The 21,508-nt window shown below is 43.9% G+C and overlaps 1 protein-coding gene across 5 annotated transcripts in view; it reads right to left on the minus strand.

Annotated features, from left to right (window-relative positions):
• DENND1A (DENN domain containing 1A) overlaps nt 1–21,508 on the minus strand; it is a 207,570-nt gene that overhangs the window by 46,771 nt on the left and 139,291 nt on the right. For 4 of the 5 annotated variants that reach the window (XM_087943984.1, XM_087943986.1, XM_087943988.1 and 1 more), the window contains exon 13: nt 17,501–17,626. The exons of the other annotated variant lie outside the window; for it this stretch is intronic. In XM_087943984.1, coding sequence (XP_087800110.1) covers nt 17,501–17,626 — 126 coding nt within the window. The remainder of the gene's footprint in view (nt 1–17,500; nt 17,627–21,508) is intronic. 5 annotated transcript variants of the gene reach the window in all.

The following is a 21,508-nucleotide window of genomic DNA, read 5'->3' on the forward strand; positions in this document are numbered from 1 at the left end:
GGTCCTCGTTTGACTGACCTCGGAAAGATGGAGGGCTGAGTCAACCTTGAGCCAGTCAGGATCGAACTGCCGAACTGCTGGCAGTCAGCAAGAATTAACCTGCAGTCCTACATTCTAACCACTGCACCACCTGTCAAGCAACTTTATTCCCCCCCAAATCCACAGACTCTCCACTGCTAATTGTTTTCCTCCTCTCTCCAAAGCAGGGCCAAAAACAAACCTACCCCACGCTACCCTGAAAAAACCTTCCAGACATAATCCTGCCCTTCTTCAAGAGCTCAGCCCTGCCTCTCGAGTGGCTTCTGCAAATTCTGCATCGCCTGTCATCGTGTCCCCCCACCCCGCCGCGAGGGGGGCTTCCCTGCAAGGGTGCTAATCCTCTGCAAGCGGGCACACACGCACACGTGACCGCCTCGCCATACATCCACGCTGGTTGTGGCTTCCTTTCGCACCTCAGTCACGGCAAGAGCCACCCTGATGCCTTTCATCCCCCCCCCCAAGAGCGGGGGAAGGAGTGGAGAAGGGACCGTCTAATGAGATCACGTGAGCCCCGGGAAGCATCTGGCAGCGAGCAGGCCAGTTTACACAGCTTGAGTTGTCGTGGAGACAAAGCACATGACCAGCTCAGCACCACAAGTCCGGGGCAGCGGTCCAAGCGCACTCTTCACGCGTTCTGACGGAGAGCAGATGGGCGACTAGTTGGGAGGCCAAAAGACAACAGTGGAAGTCTCTTGGGCTCTGGCAAACCCTACGTGGGTACCACCATCCTTTGCATCCTGGATTTATAGACACACACACACACACACACACTCCTGCGGATCTCATCCTGCCATCCAACACAGAGGGCTTCGTCTCCCAGCAGACCAGTGCCTGGCTCACCGCAAGAACATGGTCTGCTTCTCCAACCCTTGTGAGTCAGTGTGGTGTTGTGTTAAGTATGCCTTGGAAAAGCTGTTCTTCTCGTTATACCTCCCCTGTGTCACCTTTGTTGAACAAACACCCGCAAAAACATGCACCAGATTCAGGAGACATGCTCGGAATGTAGCATTTTTTGGAGGAGAATTGAATGGCATAGAGTAGAATAGAACAGAATTAGAATTAGAATAGAATACAGAACAGGTAATAGAGTAGAATAGAATTAGAATAGAATTAGAATAGAATTAGAATAGAATACAGGTAGTAGACTAGAGTAGAGTAGACTAGAGTAGAGTAGAATAGAATAGAATAAGAATAGAATTAGAATAGAATTAGAATAGAATACAGAACAGGTTGTAGAGTAGAGTAGAGTAGAGTAGAGTAGAGTAGAGTAGAGTAGAATAGAATAGAATAGAATAGAATAGAATAGAATAGAATAGAATAGAATAGCTGCAACTACCGGTAGTCCTTGACTTACCACAGTTTTTTTAGATGATGCCAGATGATTCACAAATGATTTAAGACCCGTTTTTCACACTTACGACCACTGCAGCATCCCCACGGTCACCTGATTTACATTCAGATGCTTGATACCTGGTTCACATTGATGACATCCTGGGGTCGTGGGATCCCCTTTTGCGACCTTCTGACAAGCAAGGTGTCAACTCATAAAACATTCCTATGCCTGTTTTAGTAGTTGCCATAAAAAGGGGGGAGGAAGCGAAAGTACATTCCAACTCTTCTCTTTAAAAGATTGTAGCTAAACTACCAGAGTTTTTGCCCAGGAATATATTTAATTGGAGAACGTGATTGATGACACCCGGCCCGTGAAGGTGCTCAATTGGAGAATCTGGTTTATGAGACACCCGGGGGGGAGGGGGGAAAACAGGGTCACCGGGGACTGTAAATGACGCCGGCCAGAGTTGGCTTCATACAGGGCAGGGCCAGTATGTCGCCTCTAATGAATCCTTTGCAGTTTTTTGAAGTTTGGCTCGAGAATCATGACTCAATTAGGGCGATTGCTGGAATCCTGACACAAAATCGATGAGGCAGGGAGAAGCCCGATTCACTGAATGACCGTGTCACTAATTGAACAACGGCAGTGATTCTCCTTAACAAACGGGGCAAGCAAACTCATAAAATGGGGCAAAAGTCCCTTCGCGAAGGTTTTGCTTAGCAATGTCTAATTCTGGGCTCCATTGTGGTCATATATTGAGGGCTAGCTGTACTGAAGAAGAAGAAAAAAGAATAGATGCTCGGTCTGAAATTGCCAGAAGGAGCCCCATCTGGTAATGCCACGAGGTTTGGTTCAGACCCTTCAATGTTCTTCCAAGAAAGTCCAGGTGTCAGGATTCCAGCTGTTACCCCCATTTAAATCACGAGTCTCGAGCCAAACTTCCAAAACTTCAAAAGGATTTATTGGGAGTTAACATGTCCGGCATTGCCTGGGTGAAGCCAACTCTGAGACACATCTTTCATTGTCACCCTTGACCCTGGTTTTCCCTGCACCCCCTGGGCGTATCGTGATTCATATTCTCCAATGGGACCCCTCCATAGCCCAGAGTCATCAATCAGGCTCTCCAGTTAGATATTTGCACAGCAGAAACTTCAGCCACCTCATGACTATCTTTGAAAACATTCATGGAATGCACTTTCGGTTTGCAAGCCGCCGCACAGCTCCCCCCTCCCTTTCTGTTGGCAACTCTAAAAAGACCATAGAAATATTTTGAGTTGACTTTCGGCTCCCCTCACTTCATATAATTCATTGTCATCCTTGACCCTGGTTTTCCCCCACCCCCTGGGTGTATTCATAATTTATATTCTCCAATGGGACACCTCCATAGCCCAGAGTCATCAATCAGGCTCTCCAGTTAGATATTTGCACAGCAGAAACTTCAGCCACCTCATGACTATCTTTGAAAACATTCATGGAATGCACTTTCGGTTTGCAAGCCGCCGCACAGCTCCCCCTCCCTTTCTGTTGGCAACTCTAAAAAGACCATAGAAATATTTTGAGTTGACTTTGGCTCCCCTCACTTCATATAATTCATTGTCATCCTTGACCCTGGTTTTCCCCCACCCCCTGGGTGTATTCATAATTTATATTCTCCAATGGGACACCTCCATAGCCCAGAGTCATCAATCAGGCTCTCCAGTTAGATATTTGCACGGCAGAAACTTCAGGCACCTTGTTACTATCTTTGAAAACATTCATGGAATGCACTTTTGGTTTGCAAGCTGCTCCACTGCTCCCCGCTTCCCTTTCTATTGGCAACTCTAAAAAGGCCATAGAAATATCTTTTGAGTTGACATTAGGGCTTCTCTCTACCTTCCAAGCTCACTTAAAAAAAAAAGAATCCCAAGGAATTTTAAAGGGTTAATAGTCTCGGTTCGTAACAGCCATAATAAACAGCCACAATTCCGGTTAAACTCTCTTGCCATCTTCACCTGACCGAAGAGTCAGATGAGATCCGTAATGAGGGAGGCTCAGTGAATGTCTACCTGGGAGAGGCATCTCTGCCTGCTATTCCGGGGAGGACACCCCTCTCAGTGGAGAGCAGGAGACTCATTAATGAGGCTAATTAGGTGTAAAGGGAGGGGGGAGGGCTTGGCATCAGCTGCAGCTTATAGCAGCTCATCATTAATCTCTGTAATCCTGACTCCCCAACAGCCGCTGATCCGGCTCTCCTCCAGTGACGGACTGGCTGGCGTGGCCCCGAGAAGCTTTGCAAGCTATAACACCTGTCCACCTGGCCAGGCACCTCACAACCTCTCAGGGAAGTTTAACCCCCATAGCTTCCAGGCACAAGATGGACAAGAAGCAGGATCGTGCGAAGGATTGCTCTGCCTTATGGAGAAGGAGCGATCTCCATATGATATGGGAAGGCGGCCTTGGAGATCCAGCAAAAAGGCATAACCGAGGAAGGAGGAGGAGGAGGAGGAATAGGAGGAGGAATAGAAGAAGGAAGGAGGAAAAGGAATAGGGGAAGGAAGGAGGAGGAAGAATAGGAATAGGAGGAGGAATAGAAGAGAAAGAGGAAGAGGTGGAGGAATAGAAGGAGGAGGGAAGGAGAGGAGGAGGAGGAAAGAGAAGAATAGGAGGAGAGGAGAGGAGGAGGAGGGAAGAATAGGAGGAAAGAGGAGGAGGAGGAGGAGAAGAGGAAGGAATAGAAGAGGAGAAAGAGGAAGAGGTGGAGGGAAGGAGGAGGAGGAAGGAGGAGGAATAGGAGGGGAAGGAGGAGGAGGAAGAAGAGGAGGAGGAATAAAGAAGGGAGGAGGAGGGAAGGAAGGAGAGAAGAGGAAGAGGAAGAGGGAGAAGAGGAAGAGGGGAGGAGGAGGAGGAGAGGAGGAGGAGGAGGAGGAGAAGAGGAAGAATAGGAGGAAGAGGAGGAGGAGGAATAGAAGGAGGAGGAGGAATAGGGGAAGGAAGGAGGAGGAAGAATAGGAATAGGAGGAGGAATAGAAGAGGAGAAAGAGGAAGAGGTGGAGGAATAGAAGGAGGAGGAGAAGGAGGGAGGAGGAGAAGAGGAAGAATAGGAGGAAGAGGAAGAGGAGGAGGAGGAAGAGGAGGAGGAGGAGGAGGTAGAAGCTGCTGCTGCTGATGGGAAATGAAATTTTGGCCTTTTTGGTCAAATTTGACGCCCTGATGTGGACAGGCAACCTGCCCAATAAATAAAAAACTCAGGGCACGTTCAAGGTATCGCATTACCTGAGTGAAGAGCTTCCTGGGGTTCCAAGAAGATTTGAATAAAGGGATCACTTCAGAGATCCCACCCTCTCTGATCCTGCATCTTCCCTATCCATCACCAACCTGCCTTGGCACTTGGCAAGTCCTGTTCCTCTTGCCTTTCAAACAGGCAAGAATGTGTGCTTTTGAGAGAAAAGCTCCAGGCTGATTTCAATTTTAATTTCTTTCATTAGGTCTTGAGGGTTGGACTCCTGCACGATGCGTACAGGCCCAGCTCTGGGCTCCCTGTTTTAATTCCGCTTTACTGTGTTTTTGATCTGGTTTTGTCCATGGAGTTTTGCAGTGAGCAGTCAACTTCTGTAAACATCTACTTAGGTGATTGGCTGATATGGCCAAGAGTTGAACAACAAATTATTTATTCTTCTTAGATTACCTTCTCCTCCTCCTTCTTCCCCGCTTTCCTTCTTCTTCTTCTCCTTCTCCTTCTTTCTTCTTCTTCTCCTCCTCCTTCTTCCCCCCTTTCCTTCTTCTTCTTCTCCTTCTCCTTCTTTCTTCTTCTTCTTCTCCTCCTTCTTCCTCTTCTTCTTCCTTCTCCTCGCCTTCCCCCTTCATTCATTTTCTTGGCAACAACCCAGAAATGGCTTTACCTTCTTCCATCTTTATCACAGTTTCTCAGTTTTCTACTCTAGCCAAACCTCTTAGAATTTTGGGTGTGTTCTCCAAAAGTATTGACCGCATCTGGTTAGGCTTGCCAAGTCAGTCAAGACCATCCGAAGGGGCTCGTTAATGCCCTGGTAGGTGCCCCCCTTTGCCCGTTTTGATAGCCTCTCTACCCTGGTGACAACTTCCCTCATTTGGTTGCTCATGGGGTTCAGCCGAAGCGGCCTCACAGCCTGTTCTACGCAAGCTGCAGAGACTTCAGACCGCAGAAAGCAGCCAGAACTTCGGTAAACAGAAAGCAAATTTCAATTTTTCCCCTTTGTTTTTCAAGGAAAGAAAAGAGTAATTGGTGACCGCAAGGGCAGCTCCAGTCTCTCTTCCCCCTTCCCTTCTAACACCTGTGCAGAAAGCTACGAAAATAGTTACAGCACTGCAGGGGAAGTGAACTTGTTAACACTTATGCAAGAATCTAGGCGACACAGGCATTCATCTAGTTCAGATGGAGAAAAGGACGACAGTTAAGCTCCATGGAGACCGGAATAGTTGATGTCCAAACTCTTTCTACACTTAATCCTCTAAAAAAAGGAACGACACTGAGGGCTGGCACCTTGTCAGAGAGGAAGCCTGAAGCCATCAGAGATGCCTGCTGGGTGTGCAGGCACTTATCCTCCCCGCATTTGGAAAAAGACCACCTGAAGTTCTTCCTCCGAACCCCATGACATTCCTAGGGCAGCAGATTAGCAGAGTTGGAAGGGACCTCGAAGATCATCTAGTCCAACCAAGCAGCTTTAGAGAAGAGTGCACAAAGCAGATGCGGTGGACAAGGGGAGAGTTTGTAAGAACGTAAAATCATGAAGATATAATAGATTTAACAGATTAACAGACTTGGAGGTCATCTAGTCCAATCCCCCGCCCAAGCAGGAGACCTTATACCATTTCTGACAGTCCAGTCTCTTCTTGAAAGCCTCCAGGGATGAAGCTCCCACAACTTCTGAGGCAACTTCTGTTCCATGGGTTGATTGCTCTCACTGTCAGAAAATTCCTCCTTATTTCCAGGTTGAATCTCTCCTTGTTCAGTTTCCATCCATTGTTCCTTGTCTGGCCTTCGGGGCTTTGGAAAATAGCTTGACCCCTTCTTCGTCTCTATGACAGCCCCTCAAATATTGGAAGATGCTCTCCTGTCTCCCCTGGTCCTTCTCTTCACTAGACTAGCCAGGCCCAGACAATATCCCTTGTTTATTAGGATTCTCAGTTGCACAAGGCACTACCTAGGCTATCCAACTGGTTGTCTTTCTACTCTCTCTTAAACACATTCCAGATGTCCTCCTTCACTCAATCTCATCCACTAGGACTCCCCAAGGTCCCTCTCACAACTACTGTTTTTGAGCCAAGCCTCGCCTAATCTGTACATTTTCCTGCCTAAATGTAGTACTTTGCTTCTCTCCAGATTAAAATTCATTTTGTTGGATGGGGCCCATTGTTCAAGTTTAACAAGATCTTTTTGGATGCTGAGCTTGTCTTCTGGGGTGTCGAATATTCCTGCCAGTTTAGTATCATCTGCAAATTTGATGAGTTCCCCTTCTATTCCCTCATCTAAGTCATTAATGAAAAGATATGGAAGACGGATATGGGCCTAAGACGGAGCCTTGTCGTACCCCCAATGCTTACTTCTCTCCATGTGGATGTAGTACCATTAAGGACTCCTCGTTGATGTTGACCTCACTTGATGTTTCCTTGACCTCACTTGATGTCTCCTTGTTTTGGCAGAACAATAAACAGCTTCTAAATCATTAGGGCAGACACAGAAGCTTTTCCCAAGGAGAGGCACCCTGGTTTCAGAATTACGACTTAGAGAAGGTGATCAAGCTGTTTTATAGTGAGCAGTGTCATAGAAAGAAAATGGTTGAGGTTGAAAGATATCGTTTTCTCTACAGAAAGTGAATAAAATGTGCTGATGGGAAGACAACACCCATCCAATGTGAAGAAACCTAGAATGGGGACAATGAGCAACAGGAAGACTCTAACAGCCTATCTACTAACTCCTTCAAAAGTATCTTGTGGAGATTTTGGGCCTTCTTTACTCAAGAGAGCTTAATCAATAATGACGGAGCTGAGAGGTGATGGATTAACAAAGGAAGAGCTCATGACCTAACTGGACTAATTATATGACCTGTCTGTCAGGATTCTGTTAGTTACCCCAATTAAATCAAGAGTCTTGAGCCAAACTTCCAAAACTAAACAGGATTTATTGGGAGTTAACATGCCAGCACTGCCTGAGTGTAGCTGACTCTTGAGACACATAACTCACTGTCACCCTTGACCCTGGTTTTTCCCCCACCCCCCTGGGTGTATTGTAATTCATATTCTCCAATGGGACACATCCATAGCCCAGAGTCATCGATCATGCTCTCCAGTTAGATTTTTGCGCGGCAGAAACTTCAGTCACCTAGTTACAATCTCTGAAAAAATATGAATGGAATGCCCTTTCGATTCCAAACTGCTGCACTGCTTTTTCAAACTCCTTCCCCCCCCCTTCTGTTGGCAACTATAAAATGGGCATAGAAATGTTTTATGAGTTGACGCTACCCTACCAGAAGATATTCGGTGTGAGTGGGGGGTGGGTTCCATAGAGTCTCTCTTGTCCTTCCCGCTTTCTTCAGCAGAAGCTTGTCAGAAACCATACTGTTTTTCGAGCTGAAATGTAGGACTTAAGGAGCCAAAAGGATTAAGGATTGGCCAACCTCTGTTTCTTCAGAAAAAACGATGGATTTGAGTTAAGGAACCACAAGTGGAAGTTACGTCCACAGCTCAGGGAAGAGAACTTACAGAGAGAACTCTTCCACTTTATGGAAGAGTGAAGGGGAGCCTCCCTAGGGCACAGATCCACACGTGAGGTGAGGTGTGCTTTTTTATCCACACTAATCTTCCCTGAGTAAAGCATGAAGCCAACATGAGTCTTTCTGGGTTTTTCCCCCTCCGTATCTCAGAAGTAGCAAAGAAATGTTGTAGCCACTGGACAAGGAAGTTTGAAGGATGCTGTGTGTGTGTGTCAGCTTAGGTTCCTTATGTTGTTTGCAGGAAACAAACCCACTTCAAACTGCATCCATGATTTATCCATATATTTTTTTAGATTTGTCATCTCCAAGAGTACATGACTTCCTTTTCAACCCCCCCCTTTTTTTGGCACCCCTTTCCTTCCTTCATTTTACTGGATTTTCACACAACAGCTCTTCTGGTGAAGAATACTTGCTCTAAACCATCAGTGGAAGGATAATCTCCTTTCCATACACACACACACACACACACACACACACGTGTGCGCGCGCGTGTGTGTGTAATCAGCTGTGCAGATTTTGTATAAAATGGTCCTGTTGGGGAATCTCTCTCTCTCTTTCGCTCTCTTTCCCTCCCTCTCTCTCTCTCATCTCTCTCCCTCCCTCCCTCTCTCGTCTATCTCTCTCTCTCATCTTTCTATCTATCTATCATATCTATCTATCTATCTATCTATCTATCTATCTATCTATCTATCTATCTATCTATCTATCTATCTATCTATCATCTATCTATCTATCTATCTATCTATCTATCTATCTATCTATCTATTTTATATAGATACAGATATAGATAGATGTAGATAGATATGTAGATAGATAGAGACATATAGAAATCCCCCAACTAACAGGACCATTTTAATACAAAATCTGCCCAGCTGATAACCAAGTTTAGAAGCAGAGAAATAAACACACCCAAGTTTCAGAGTATGCAAAAAAGGAGACCAGGTGAAGCCTCTGTGATGTGCTAATTGCCTTGCAAATAATAATAACAACAACAGCGGCGATAATAATATGGAGTGAAGACAGGAATGGAGTATTCAATTATCATAAAAAGCATTTACTCCATAATGCACCTTCAGGTGACTCCAGGAATTCCAGCGCTTGCTGGAATTTGAAGCAGCTCTCCAATTGCTATCTGCATAAATCTCCCAGGCTGCTGCACTGACAGGAGCTCGTTTTCAGTAGCCAGTGCAGTTCCAATTTGCAAAATGCATATTTCAGTCCCCGGCAAAATTCTGCCAGTTCGTTTGGGGAAGAGAAAGCAATTCAATTAGCGTTTCTCCACCCACCACCTTCTCCGCATAGATGAACGCCGCTCCTTCAAGGAGCACGATTCAACCAATCTGTCGGTGGGGGAGGTTTCCCACCTGAACCAGACCTTCCAGAGTTGAAGATGCCCCCTATCATTAGGCAGCTTGGCGCATCCTTCTCACCACCTCTGCATGTGATAGGATGACAATTACAGCAACAACCAGCAGAGTCCCAACTTATCCGGAGCTGAAGTTGGGGAAAAGGAGTTGGCTGGCTTGTTTCATGAGCCATAGCAAAACAACAGAATGAACAGAATTGGGAAGGGACCTTGTGGGTCATCTAGTCCGGGGGTCTCCAACCTTTTGGACCTCAGGGACCACCAAACTCATACTTTTAAATCCCGCGGACCAGAGACCCTGGGAAAAATCCCCAAAAAAGTCTTGCAGGAAAATCCCCCACCCTGTTTTCCTACCAATCAATCCTTCGTTATTTGGGATGGCAGCATACTGTCCCCAGCTCCATTCTCAGGGGGAAAGAGAGAGAGAGAGACTTTTGGCTCCATGCAAGGAAAACAGCAGAAGCTGCAGAAGTCTTTCTTTCTCTCCCTCAAACTCTGCCAGAAATGAGACTTCACCGACGCAGCCTCTTGGAGCAGGAGGCCTTGTAGGGTCCCAAAGACTCATTGCTGGTGGAGTTTGGGGGAGAGGAAGAAAGACTTTTGCTGCTTTCCTTGTCTGCAGCCAAAAGCAAAGAAGAAAGAAGCGAAAAGAAGCAGCCCGGTGGCCAGGCCAGGCGCATGGGGCAAGCGGGGCAAGTTTCCACGCTCTGCCCTTTCCCCCCTCCCTTCACTACCTTGTGTTGTTCATAATGCAAGCGACGCAAGCCTTGTGTTTCCACGCAGCCTGGATTAATTGCTTTGGCGCTGACATTTCTCTGCAGACCATCAAAATTTTCTCACAGACCACCAGTGGTCCCCGGCCCACCGGTTGGCGACCACTGTTCTAATCCAACTTCTGCTCAAGCAGGAGACCCTATACCACTTCAGTCAAGTGACTGTCCAGTCTCTTCTTAAAAACCTCCAGTGATGAAGCGCCCACCATTTCTGGAGGCAAGTCATCCCACCGATTAATTGTTCTAATTGCCAGGAAATTTCCTTTAGTTCTAGCTGCTTCTCTCCTTGATTACTTATGGAAAGGTCATAAGTGTGAAACACAAGTCATAAGCCACTTTTTTCAGTGCCGTTGTAACTTTGAACTGTCGTAAGCTTCTTGTTCTTCCTTCAGATGCTTTGGAAAATAGATTGACCCCCTCCCTCCTTCTTTATTGCAGCCCCTCAAATATTGGAAGACATGCTATCATGTCACCCCACGTCCTTCTTTTCGTTAAACTAGACATGCACAATTCCTGCAACCATGTATTTTAGCTTCCAGTCCTCTAAATCCTGTCCCCTCCGGTTTGTTGAGACTCCTTGAGTGCCTACATATATTCACGGGTCACGTCCAAACAGTGGCCTGCCTCAGTTGGTCAAGAGCCCTCCAGAGCCGAAGGAATGTTTTCAAAAGAATAAAATCAGAGGGAGAAGGAAGTATGAAGAAGATAGATGAATAGAGAGTGGAGGCCACCAACAAAAGAGGCCTAACCATGGCTAATGGCCAGAATGTTTGAAAAAAGTGACTGTAAAAAAGAATATTTTCCCCCCAGAGGATCACAAATCACCAAGATCACAGACTTCCCAAACCCTCAGCTCTTCCAACCCCTTGTGTAAATAATTTTTCTTTTGCCAACTTTCTTTCTATTCTAGCTCATGACCCACTCTGAGAAGCAGCAGGTTGTAGTAGTTTGAACGTATTGGCTTACAGTAAAAGCAGAAATATTCCTGTTTGGAATCTTACCTGAAACTTATAGTAAAAGAAAATCTATATTTGATTATTCGTGGAATAACTGCAGCAAGAATTGAATTTGCTCAAAATTGGAAAAAGGAGCAGACGCCTACAGAAGTTAATGGGATTAGGAAAATATTAGAATGTGCAGAAATGAATAGATTTGACATTTGTAATTAAAGAGAGAGAGCAAACTGAATATTATAAGGTATGGGAATTATTCTATCAATGGTTAGAGAAAAAAAATATGAAAGCTAGATATAATTAAGGGATTAGTTAAGAAGGACAATAGATATTTTTTGTTAACAGAAATAAATAAGCCAAGAAGAAAGATAAAGAGATAGTGATAATACAATAAGTATAAGATAAGACTAGAGAATAATACTATGTAATGAATATGATTGTAAACATTAACTGTATTGCACAAGATATTTGTAACCAGATGACACGTCATCAAATGGTAGATATGTTTGTAATAAATGTACGAGATATGTTTGTAATGAAAATAAAATAAACAATTTATTTTTTAAAAAAAGTTGTAGGAGTTTTGGGGGGAAAAAAGGCTCCCACCCAACTTAAAGGAAGCAAAGCTGAATTGTTCACCCTATTTGTGTGCGGTTAATCTTTTGCTGAACAAGCTTTTCAAGGATTCAGAAGCTGCAGCTGGAGAATAACAATTTTCCCACTTGAAGATAAGCTATGGAGGAGCTAAAAGCAAACACCCAAGAACCTTATGGGGGGTTCTAGCAAATCAGCAATTAAGTCCTTAAAGGAAGGAGCGTAATGCGCAGAGAAGTGGGAAGGGGCAGCTGGTTGGGCCTGCCCTGAAAAGCTACTTTCCTTTCGACTGGAGGAGATTTTTAACTAGAATGACAGAAAGCCCCCCACCCACCCACCCCAAAAAAAACCCCCAGTCATGGAATTAGCTATGTAGATATCAACTATGCATTGCCTTGGGTCTGCCTTCTTTAAATGAAGTAGGAAGAAGAATCACACTAAGGAATAAGTGGAGGGAACACTGCTATGACTGTTGGTGATAGAATAATAATGAGAGGAGGGGGAGGAAAAGAAGGAGGAGGAGGAGGAGGAGGAGGAGGAGAAAAGGTGAAGAAAAAGAGGAGAAGATGGATATGGAGAAGGAAAAGAAGATAGATAAGGAGAAGATGGAGGGGGAGGAGATAAGGTGAATGAAGAGAAGGAGAAAATGGAGAAGGAAAAGAAGAAGATGGAGAAGGAAGAGAAGAAAGAAAAGGTGAAGGAAAAGAGGAGGAGATAGGAGGAAGAGGAGGAGGAGGAGGAGGGAGAAAGAGGAGAAGATAAGATAGAGAAAAGATGAGAAGATGGATATGGAGAAGATAGAGAAGGAGAAGATGAAGGAGGAAAAGGAGAAAGAGATAAGGTGAAGAAAAAGAGGTGAGATGGATATGGAGAAGGAAAAGAAGAAGATAGAGAAGGAGAAGATGAAGGAGGAGGACGAGAAAGAGGAGAAGATAAGGTGAAGGGAAAGGGAAGGATATGGAGAAGGAAAAGCAGAGAGAAGGAAAAATTGGAGGAGGAGAAAGAGGAGAAGAGAAGGTGAAGGAAAAGAGAAGGAGAAGATGGATATGGGGGAAAAAAAAGAAGATAGAGAAGGAGAAGAGGGAGGAGGAGGAGGAATGAAGGTTATTAGACAATGTCTCCCCTCTATTATAATTGCAGAAATGAAACTAAAAGGACATGGAAAGGTTGCCCCCATGAGAAGAACTAAGCAGGCTGTAGGCTGCAGGCAGAAAGTACCTTTCGTGGCATTGTGTGCATCCAACACATGCCATAAAAATGGCACAGATGTTAAAATTCACTGACTTAACAGCGAAAGTGGGATCCTGCGGAGACAGAGGTATAAAATCGCGGGGATTAAAGAATTATAACAGTCATTTTAAAGTCAAATTAGCCCCGGGGATAAAAGCTTGAACATGGTTGTGTTGTTAAACAACAGCCGAGCCCCTGAACGTCTAGCAGCGCTTGCAAAGTCGCCTCTTGCAATAATCAAACCTTGTCCGTTACAGGATGATGGTCAGAAGTAGCCAGATCTCACCCACCCCAACGTGGGAAATGGAAGCATTGGAAAACCATGTTAGATCGAGAACAGCCTGCCTTTTGAGAAACATGGTGGCCTTCAGAACATCTTGCACGCCATCATCTTAGAATGGGGAGGTGTTTCTGACCATGGCTTTCCAAAATCACGAAGCAGACTCCCTCGTCCCGACAAAACCCCTTTTGATTTGGCTAAATGTGAATTCCTATCATTCGCATCCAGCAAAGTTCCGACCAACCGTCTTCCATGGGATTTCACAACTACAGACCTTTATCAGACTCGGAGGCTTTATCAGGCCAGGCCAATAGCTTCCAAACACCACACTGTAGCAGCAATTACTTGGCAAGAAGTCAGGAACAGATCTTCACCTTAATGAGTTGAGCTAATTGTCTCCTGCAAACCCCACTCCCCTTTCACTCCTCTTTATTCACTATGGGAGGGGCCATTCCCCGTCCACCTGTGCCTTTACTCCTGAGTCAACCCTTGTTCCTTAACTGTTCCCTTCTCCTGGCAGCTCTGTGCATGTGCACATCATGAACAGGCTCCAGCTATTCTTCTGCCCCACTGATCTCCAACTCCAAAGGCAGCTGATAACTGTTGAACGGCCCTGGCCCCATCTCTGCCTCCGACACAGACCACTCCTCAAAGCCTTCCCCAGACTCCAGGACTGACCCATGTTCGCCCCCAACCTCCTCCCTGTCCGAGTCTACCGCCAGCTCCACTGGCCACTGGCAGGACCACAACAGGAGGTCCCTGTCAGTTCCTCCTCTCACACTGAGCCTAGGAAAAAGCCACAAAGAATCTACAAACAGTCCGAACTCCCCACAAACCAAGATACCTCCTTCCAAATCAAGTGTTATTGGCAGCAGGTCTCCAGAGGATGAGAAGATTGTGGTAAGAAATGATAGGTAAAGACATAAAAGCTGGTTAGAAAGCAGAAGACCAAGTTATCAATGTTTGTTGGAGATGGTTTCGAGGGATAGAAAGAGGGAGGAAGAAACCATCCTTTCCTGGAGAAGACAAGGTATAGATACAGCTAAAACTTAAATACAGGAGGTTGGCTTTGCTAGGGTTTCTGGACAAGCCAGGATCATGTCTCATTGCTTAATCTGAGTTTATTAGACAAACTTCTGACAGGGACAGTGCATAGACTTCTTCATTCCAGGTCTCCAAGATTGCAGATCCTGCTCATTTTCCAAACGATTCCTGGGTCTGCCTGCAAGAGAGACCCTCCAGCCTTTGCCGAATCCCACAATCACGGGCCACTTCTGGCCACCAGGTGGCACTCAAGGCCAACACAACGGGCCTCTCTTCCCCACCAGGGGGAAAAAAGTTTACAGAGTTGCCCACTGCCTCGGTCCTCCACCATCAGCATGTGATACGGCTATAAATATTTAAAATGCCACAATATTAAGCAATTAAAGTGACTATTTGTGTGGAAGACTGCCTGAAAGATCTTTTTAACCTTTAGCATTTCACAGCTAACCAAAAAAAAAAAAAAAAAAAGGAAGCCACAAAATGCATATGGTTGTATTTCTGGAGTGGCACTTGGCTTCACTTGCAGGGCCAAGAGATGGATTTTGCCAGAATTTGGGAAGAAAGAGAGACTCAAAGGCCAGCTGGATGAGGAGAGAGGCAGGACTTGAGCTGCCAACACTCACCAAAAACACCTCTGAAACGTGAGCAAATGTATGCCCAGGGCCCCAATTTTCTTTTTTTTTAAATATATAATTAATTTTTATTCTAGAAAAAACATTTATTTGACATACATTTAAAACAGACAAATCAATACACACACACACACACACATTTTACAGCATATATTGAGCAATGGTTAATTCTTTTTTCTTTATCTTTATCATTGACGTGATTGATCTGCCTTGTTACAATAACTCCTTCATTCTTTTAATGTTTTAATTTCTCTATATAGTTTGTGATTAAATGCACGTCTTCTGCCTTGTCCATAACTTATCCAAATATCAAATATTACCTTTTCTTTAACCACTCATACCAAACGTTCCACATTGCATAATAATCACTATCTTGTTTATTTTTTAACAGTTTGGTTATCCATCTCAGCGCATTCATGTATTTTTTTTTAAATTACCATATCCTCTGAAGGAATGGAAGACAGTTTCCAGTTTTGTGCGTAGATTATTCTGGCTGCAGTTATGATATGCAAAATTAAATATTGATATTTTTTTCTCCATGTTTGAATGTATCCATACTTAGCAGATCAGGGCCCCAATTTTCTTACACAATCACTGCCCTCCTCTTCTTGAGGCCCCTCCAGTCATCCATCCATCCATCGCAACAGAGCCAACTCCTGATCAACTTTCTTCCTTGTACATCCAGGAGATTTCAAAAGCTTTTCCCACAAACAAAGCACCACAAAACCTCTTCTCCACAGCAAGACCAACTGAACACAATTCCCGCTTGTGTTTCAATTTCAGATCAGTCCTTCAAGTATCTATAATACTTTAATTAGTTAATAAACACACGGATATACTGCAGGTTTTGGGTTTGGCCAGTCTAAAGAAAAGAAGAATTAGGGGTGACGTGATAGCAGTCTTCCAATATTTGAGGGGCTGCCACAAAGGAGAGGGCGACAAATTATTTTCCAAAGCCCCAGAAGGCAAGACAAGAAACAATGGATGGAAACGAATCAAGGAGAGAAGGAATTGAGGAGAAACTTCCAAACAGGGAGGACAATTAACCAGTGGAACAACTTGCCACCAGAAATTGTGGGTGCTTCATCATTGGAGGTTTTAAAGAAGAGATGGGATAACCATTTGTCTGAAATGGTATAGGATCTCCTGCTTGAGCAGCGGGCTGGACTAGAAGACCTCCAAGGTCCCTTCCAGCTCTATTCTATTCTAATATGGCTGCCACTTTGCAAGGGCGTCTCTGGATGGCCAACAGAGGATGAAAACCAGAAGAACAAGAATGAACAGTAACAATAGCAATTGTTGGATGCAATCACAACATCTTGGTATCCGAGGGCAATCCAACTCAAGGTGTGTAACCACATTCACATCGAGAGGAAAAACCCTACAGTGATGGACTAGCCTGATTTAAGGTGCCATGGGCAACCTGAGAGGCACCCTCATCCTACAAGGTACCAGGTCACCTGAAGAAGAAAAAGAGGTGGGTTTCCAGACCAGTTGCTGAAGGAGACATGGTCAACTTGGATGATGCCCAGAATCCTTACTTACATGACTGGGAATCCAAGTCCCCACAGCAACGATGCTCACACCTGACATTTTATTGAGCTGTGAAGAAACACACACGCACACACACATCGTCATGATGTGAAAAAAGATGTTGAGACTCTAGGAAGAGTGCAGAGAAGAGCAACAAAGATGATTAAGGGACTGGAGGCTAAAACATACAATGAAGGGTTGCAGGAACTGGGCATGGCTAGTTCAGGAATTGGCAACCTGCAGCTCTGGAGCCGCCTGTGGCTCTTTCATCCCTCTGCTGCAGCTCCCTGTCACTCAAAATATGCATCACAACCACCAACATGGGTGACACCTGCCAGCACATGATTTATTGAGCTTTCTGACTCCCGGTAGGCCAACCATGGGTAAATTCAAGAAAAGTTTCAGAAGAACAAAAACCAGAATGTTTAATTCAACTACATATGAACGTTTAATTCAACTACATAGTTTTGTGGCCGCTTAGGAAATACAGTAGTCAGGCATGAGGAAAGGTTTTGTAGCTTCCGGTGTTTTCTTTTCTGTGGGAAACGGGTTCCAATGGCTCTTGGAAGTTTAATGAAAAGAAGGACTAGGGGAGATATGATAGCAGTGTTCCAATATCTCAGGGGGCTGCCACAAAGAAGAGGGAGTCAAGCTATTCTCCAAAGCACTAAAAGGCAGGACAAGAAGCAAAGGATGGAAACTAATCAAGGACAGAAGCAGCCTGGAATTAAGGATAAATTTCCTGACAGTTAGAGCAATTAACCAGTGGAACAGCTGGCCACCAGAGGTTGTGAATGCACTAACCCTGGAAGTTTTTAAGAAGAGATTGGATAACCATTTCTCTGAAGTGGTGTAGGGTTTCCTGCCTAGGTAGAGGGCTGGACTAGAAGACCTCCAGGGGTCCCTTCCAACTCTGTTATTCTGATTCTATTCAACACCACACAACCACACCTGGTCTTCTCTTCAATGTCAAGAGATTTGTCCTTCATACTTACTGGCTCAATCTTCAGGGCATTTCGATAGCTCCCGAAAAAGGCAGCCTGGGCTTTCAGGAATGCTCTGGCGACCCCATCTCCTGTGGTCATGGAGACCTTCTTCAACCGGCTTTTCAGGGCGGAGATCTGGGGGGAGAAGAAGGAGAAGTTTCTACCTGGAAGGCCCTCAAGAGGAAACCGTGCAGGGGGGTTGGCTGCAATTGATGGGAAGAACTGGAGAGGGGGGAAGCCCCTGTGTTGCTTTCAATGCTGAAGACGTTGACTCAAGAGCAGGTCCCACTGAACTCCTTGGGATTCACCAAGGAATGAGATACTTTGGACTGCACTTTTAAGCCAATCATGGAAGAACAGTGTTGAGTTTATTTGGGTATTTCTTGAGTTTAATTGGGTACTTCTTGAATTTATTTGGGGATTTGTTGAGTTTATTTGGGTATATATTGAGTTTGTTTGGGCATTTCTTGAGTTTATTTGAGCATTTCTTGAGTTTATTTGGGTATATATTGAGTTTATTTGGGTATTTCTTGAGTTTAATTGGGTATTTCTTGAATTTATTTGGGGATTTGTTGAGTTTATTTGGGTATATATTGAGTTTGTTTGGGCATTTCTTGAGTTTATTTGAGCATTTATTGAGTTTATTTGGGCATTTCTTGAGTTTAATTGGGTATTTCTTGAGTTTAATTGGGTATTTCTTGAATTTATTTGGGGATTTGTTGAGTTTATTTGGGCATATATTGAGTTTGTTTGGGCATTTCTTGAGTTTATTTTTGTATATATTGAGTTTATTTGGGCATTTCTTGAGTTTAATTGGGTATTTCTTGAATTTATTTGGGGATTTGTTGAGTTTATTTGGGTATATATTGAGTTTGTTTGGGCATTTCTTGACTTTATTGGAGCATTTCTTGAGTTTATTTGGGTATATATTGAGTTTATTTGGGTATTTCTTGAGTTTAATTCGGTATTTCTTGAATTTATTTGGGGATTTGTTGAGTTTGTTTGGGTATATATTGAGTTTGTTTGGGCATTTCTTGACTTTATTTGAGCATTTTTTGAGTTTATTTGGGTATATATTGAGTTTATTTGGGCATTTCTTGAGTTTATTTGGGTATATATTGAGTTTATTTGGGCATTTCTTGAGTTTATTTGGGTATATCTCTTTATTTGGGTATTTGTTGAGTTTATTTGAGTATTTGTTCAGTTTATTTGAGTATTTGTTGAGTTTATTTGGGTATTTGTTCAGTTTATTTGGGTATTAATTTTAATGTATGCCGATTAGTGTACATTCAAAGTGACAATAAAGTTAGTTTAAGTTCTAAGTATTTTTAACCCATTGCAGCTGTTGTTTTTTTTTCATTTCACCTATTTCACACTTTCTCCTAGATCAGGGGTGCCAAATTCGATTTCATTGAAGGCCACATCAGAGTTGTGTTTGACCTCGGATGACTGGCGGGGGTACAGCTGGCATGGCATGGCCATAGTGGGCATGGCCAGCTTGACATCACTTGTGTCAGGGGCACCTGTGATGGCCAAGTGCTAAGGCAGGACTTCCTGGAGACCTCACTCACTCATTATCAACTCCTTCCTTCCTTCCTTCCTTCCTTCCTTCCTTCCTTCCTTCCTTCCTTCCTTCCTTCCTCCCTCCCTCCCTCCTTCCTTCCTTCCTATTTCTTCTTTTTCTTTCCCTCTACATTCTCCTTTCTTCTTCCTTCCCCGTCTTTCCTTATTTTTCCTCCCTTGCTCTCTTCCCACTTTTCCTTCTTTTTCTTTTGTCTTCCCTAAATGCAAATGGGGAAACATTTCTCCTTCTGTTTTGTTTTTAGTTTGTTTTGCTAGCCCCTTGCCAGTGAAAATGGATCCCCGAAGGGGGAGCAGGTTTGACACCCCTGTCCTAGATAAACCAACTTCCCAGGAAGGAAAGCCATGTTTAAGCAAAGAGAGGATGAGTTTTAAGCAAGCGAGTGGCCCATGGCAGTCAATTATCTTCTTGCTGACCTTCACAGCTCTACCACAACTGAAGCATGAATGCTACCCTACCCTAGGGCCTGTATCCTGCACCCTGAGTCAAAAAGAGGGCTGTGAAAATATCTACAGACCCCTCACATCCTGGACATAAACTGTTTCAACTCCTTCCCTCAAAACGACACCACAACAACTAGACACAAGGGGAGCTTTTTCCCCAAACGCCATCACTCTGCTAAACAAATAATTCCCTCAACACTGTCCAACTATTTACAAAGTCTGCACTACTATTACTATTAATCTTCTCATCACTCCTTTATCACCCATCTCCTCCCACTTGTGACTGTATGGCTGTAACTTTGTCGCTTGTATCCTTACGATTTATATTGACTGTTTCCGAGTATGATTTGATTGCTTATTATACCTTATGATTATCATTAAGTGTTGCACCTGATGATTCTTGACTCTTGATGAATGTATCTTTTTTATGTACCCTGAGAGCATTTGCACCAAGACAAATTCCTTGTGTGTCCAATCACACTTGGCCAATAAAGAATCTATTCTATTCTATTCTATTCTATTCTATTCTATTCTATTCTATTCTATTCTATTTCTATTCTATTCTATTCTATTCTATTCTATTCTATTCTATTCTATTCTATTCTACTCTACTCTACTCTACTCTACTCTATTCCTTCTATTCCTTCTAATAATATTCTATTCTATTCTATTCTATTCTATTCTATTCTATTCTATTCTATTCTATTCTATTCTATTCTCTATTCTATTCTTCTTTCTATTCTATTCTATTCTATTCTATTCTATTCCTTCCAATTATTCTATTCTATTCTATTCTATTCTATTCTATTCTATTCTATTCTATATCTCTACTCTATTCCTTCTATTATTTATTTGATTCTGTTCTATTCTATTCTATTCTATTCTATTCTATTCTATTCTATTCTATTCTATTCTTTTATTCTATTCCTTCCAATATTTATTCTATTCTATTCTATTCTATTCTATTCTATTCTATTCTATTCTATTCTATTCTATTCTATTCTATTCTATTCTATTCTATTCTATTCCATTCCATTCCATTCCATTCCATTCCACATTCTATATTCTATATTCTATTCTATTCTAACTTCATGGAAGCTGGAGAAGAAACAACTTGTTGGAGACTCTACTATGTCTAATCTCAAAAGCAAAATGTGCCTCAAATTGAAATTTCTTTTCTTCAGACTAGCATCAAGCAAAGCAGGACAGGGTTTAGTAATGGCTTCACAAGCGGCAACCCTAACTCGATTCTCCCCCTTTTCTCATTAGAGCCAAAGGGCTCGATCTGCCCCAGCCCAGATGCCAACCGTGCCCACCTGTCAACAGGCGTCACCCTTCACTCCTCCGGCACATCCTCAAGGCTTCTCGGAAGCTCTTTGCCACCTGCGCTTCAGACGATGTCATACTTAACCTTCCTTGCCCTCTTCCTTTCATCCTGGAGGTGTTTAATTGCCTCTGATTCACAGAGCGGCACTTCAGGTGAACGCAGCCCGATGGTCTCATTAACATCAGCACAAAAGAACATTCCGTGACAGGAACTGAGCAAATCTCGGCTCGCGCTGACTTGGACAAGCTCCCAAAAGGGACCAGGAGCATCCAGGTTCCATGGGTCTCTCTCAGATCCTCTAAAGCAGGGGTGACAAACTCAAGGCGGGATGCGGCCAGCGATGGGGTCGGATCTGGTCCACATCACTTTAGCCTGGTCCACCTGCTGTCAGGACTCCAACAGGCACCTCCATTCAATTCATAAGTCTCTAGCCGCATCTCTCAGATTGATTTATTAGGACTTGACATGCACTCCCTTTCTACTGCCAACTAAAAAGACCAATGAAGTATTTTTTTTAGTTGATACCCGTGTTGCTCTGGCCTGTTCTACCCAATGCAAAGAGGAAAGATCGGGCCAACATAGTTTTAGCCAGTGGTTGGGATTCAATTTTTTTTTTACTACCGGTTCTGTGGGCGTGGCTGGGTGGGCGTGGCAGGGGAAGGTTA

The sequence above is a fragment of the Notechis scutatus genome, chromosome 15 (genome assembly GCF_049901735.1).
Source record: "Notechis scutatus isolate UNSWTSFEM ecotype Mainland chromosome 15, rNotScu1.2, whole genome shotgun sequence".
NCBI lineage: Eukaryota > Metazoa > Chordata > Lepidosauria > Squamata > Elapidae > Notechis > Notechis scutatus.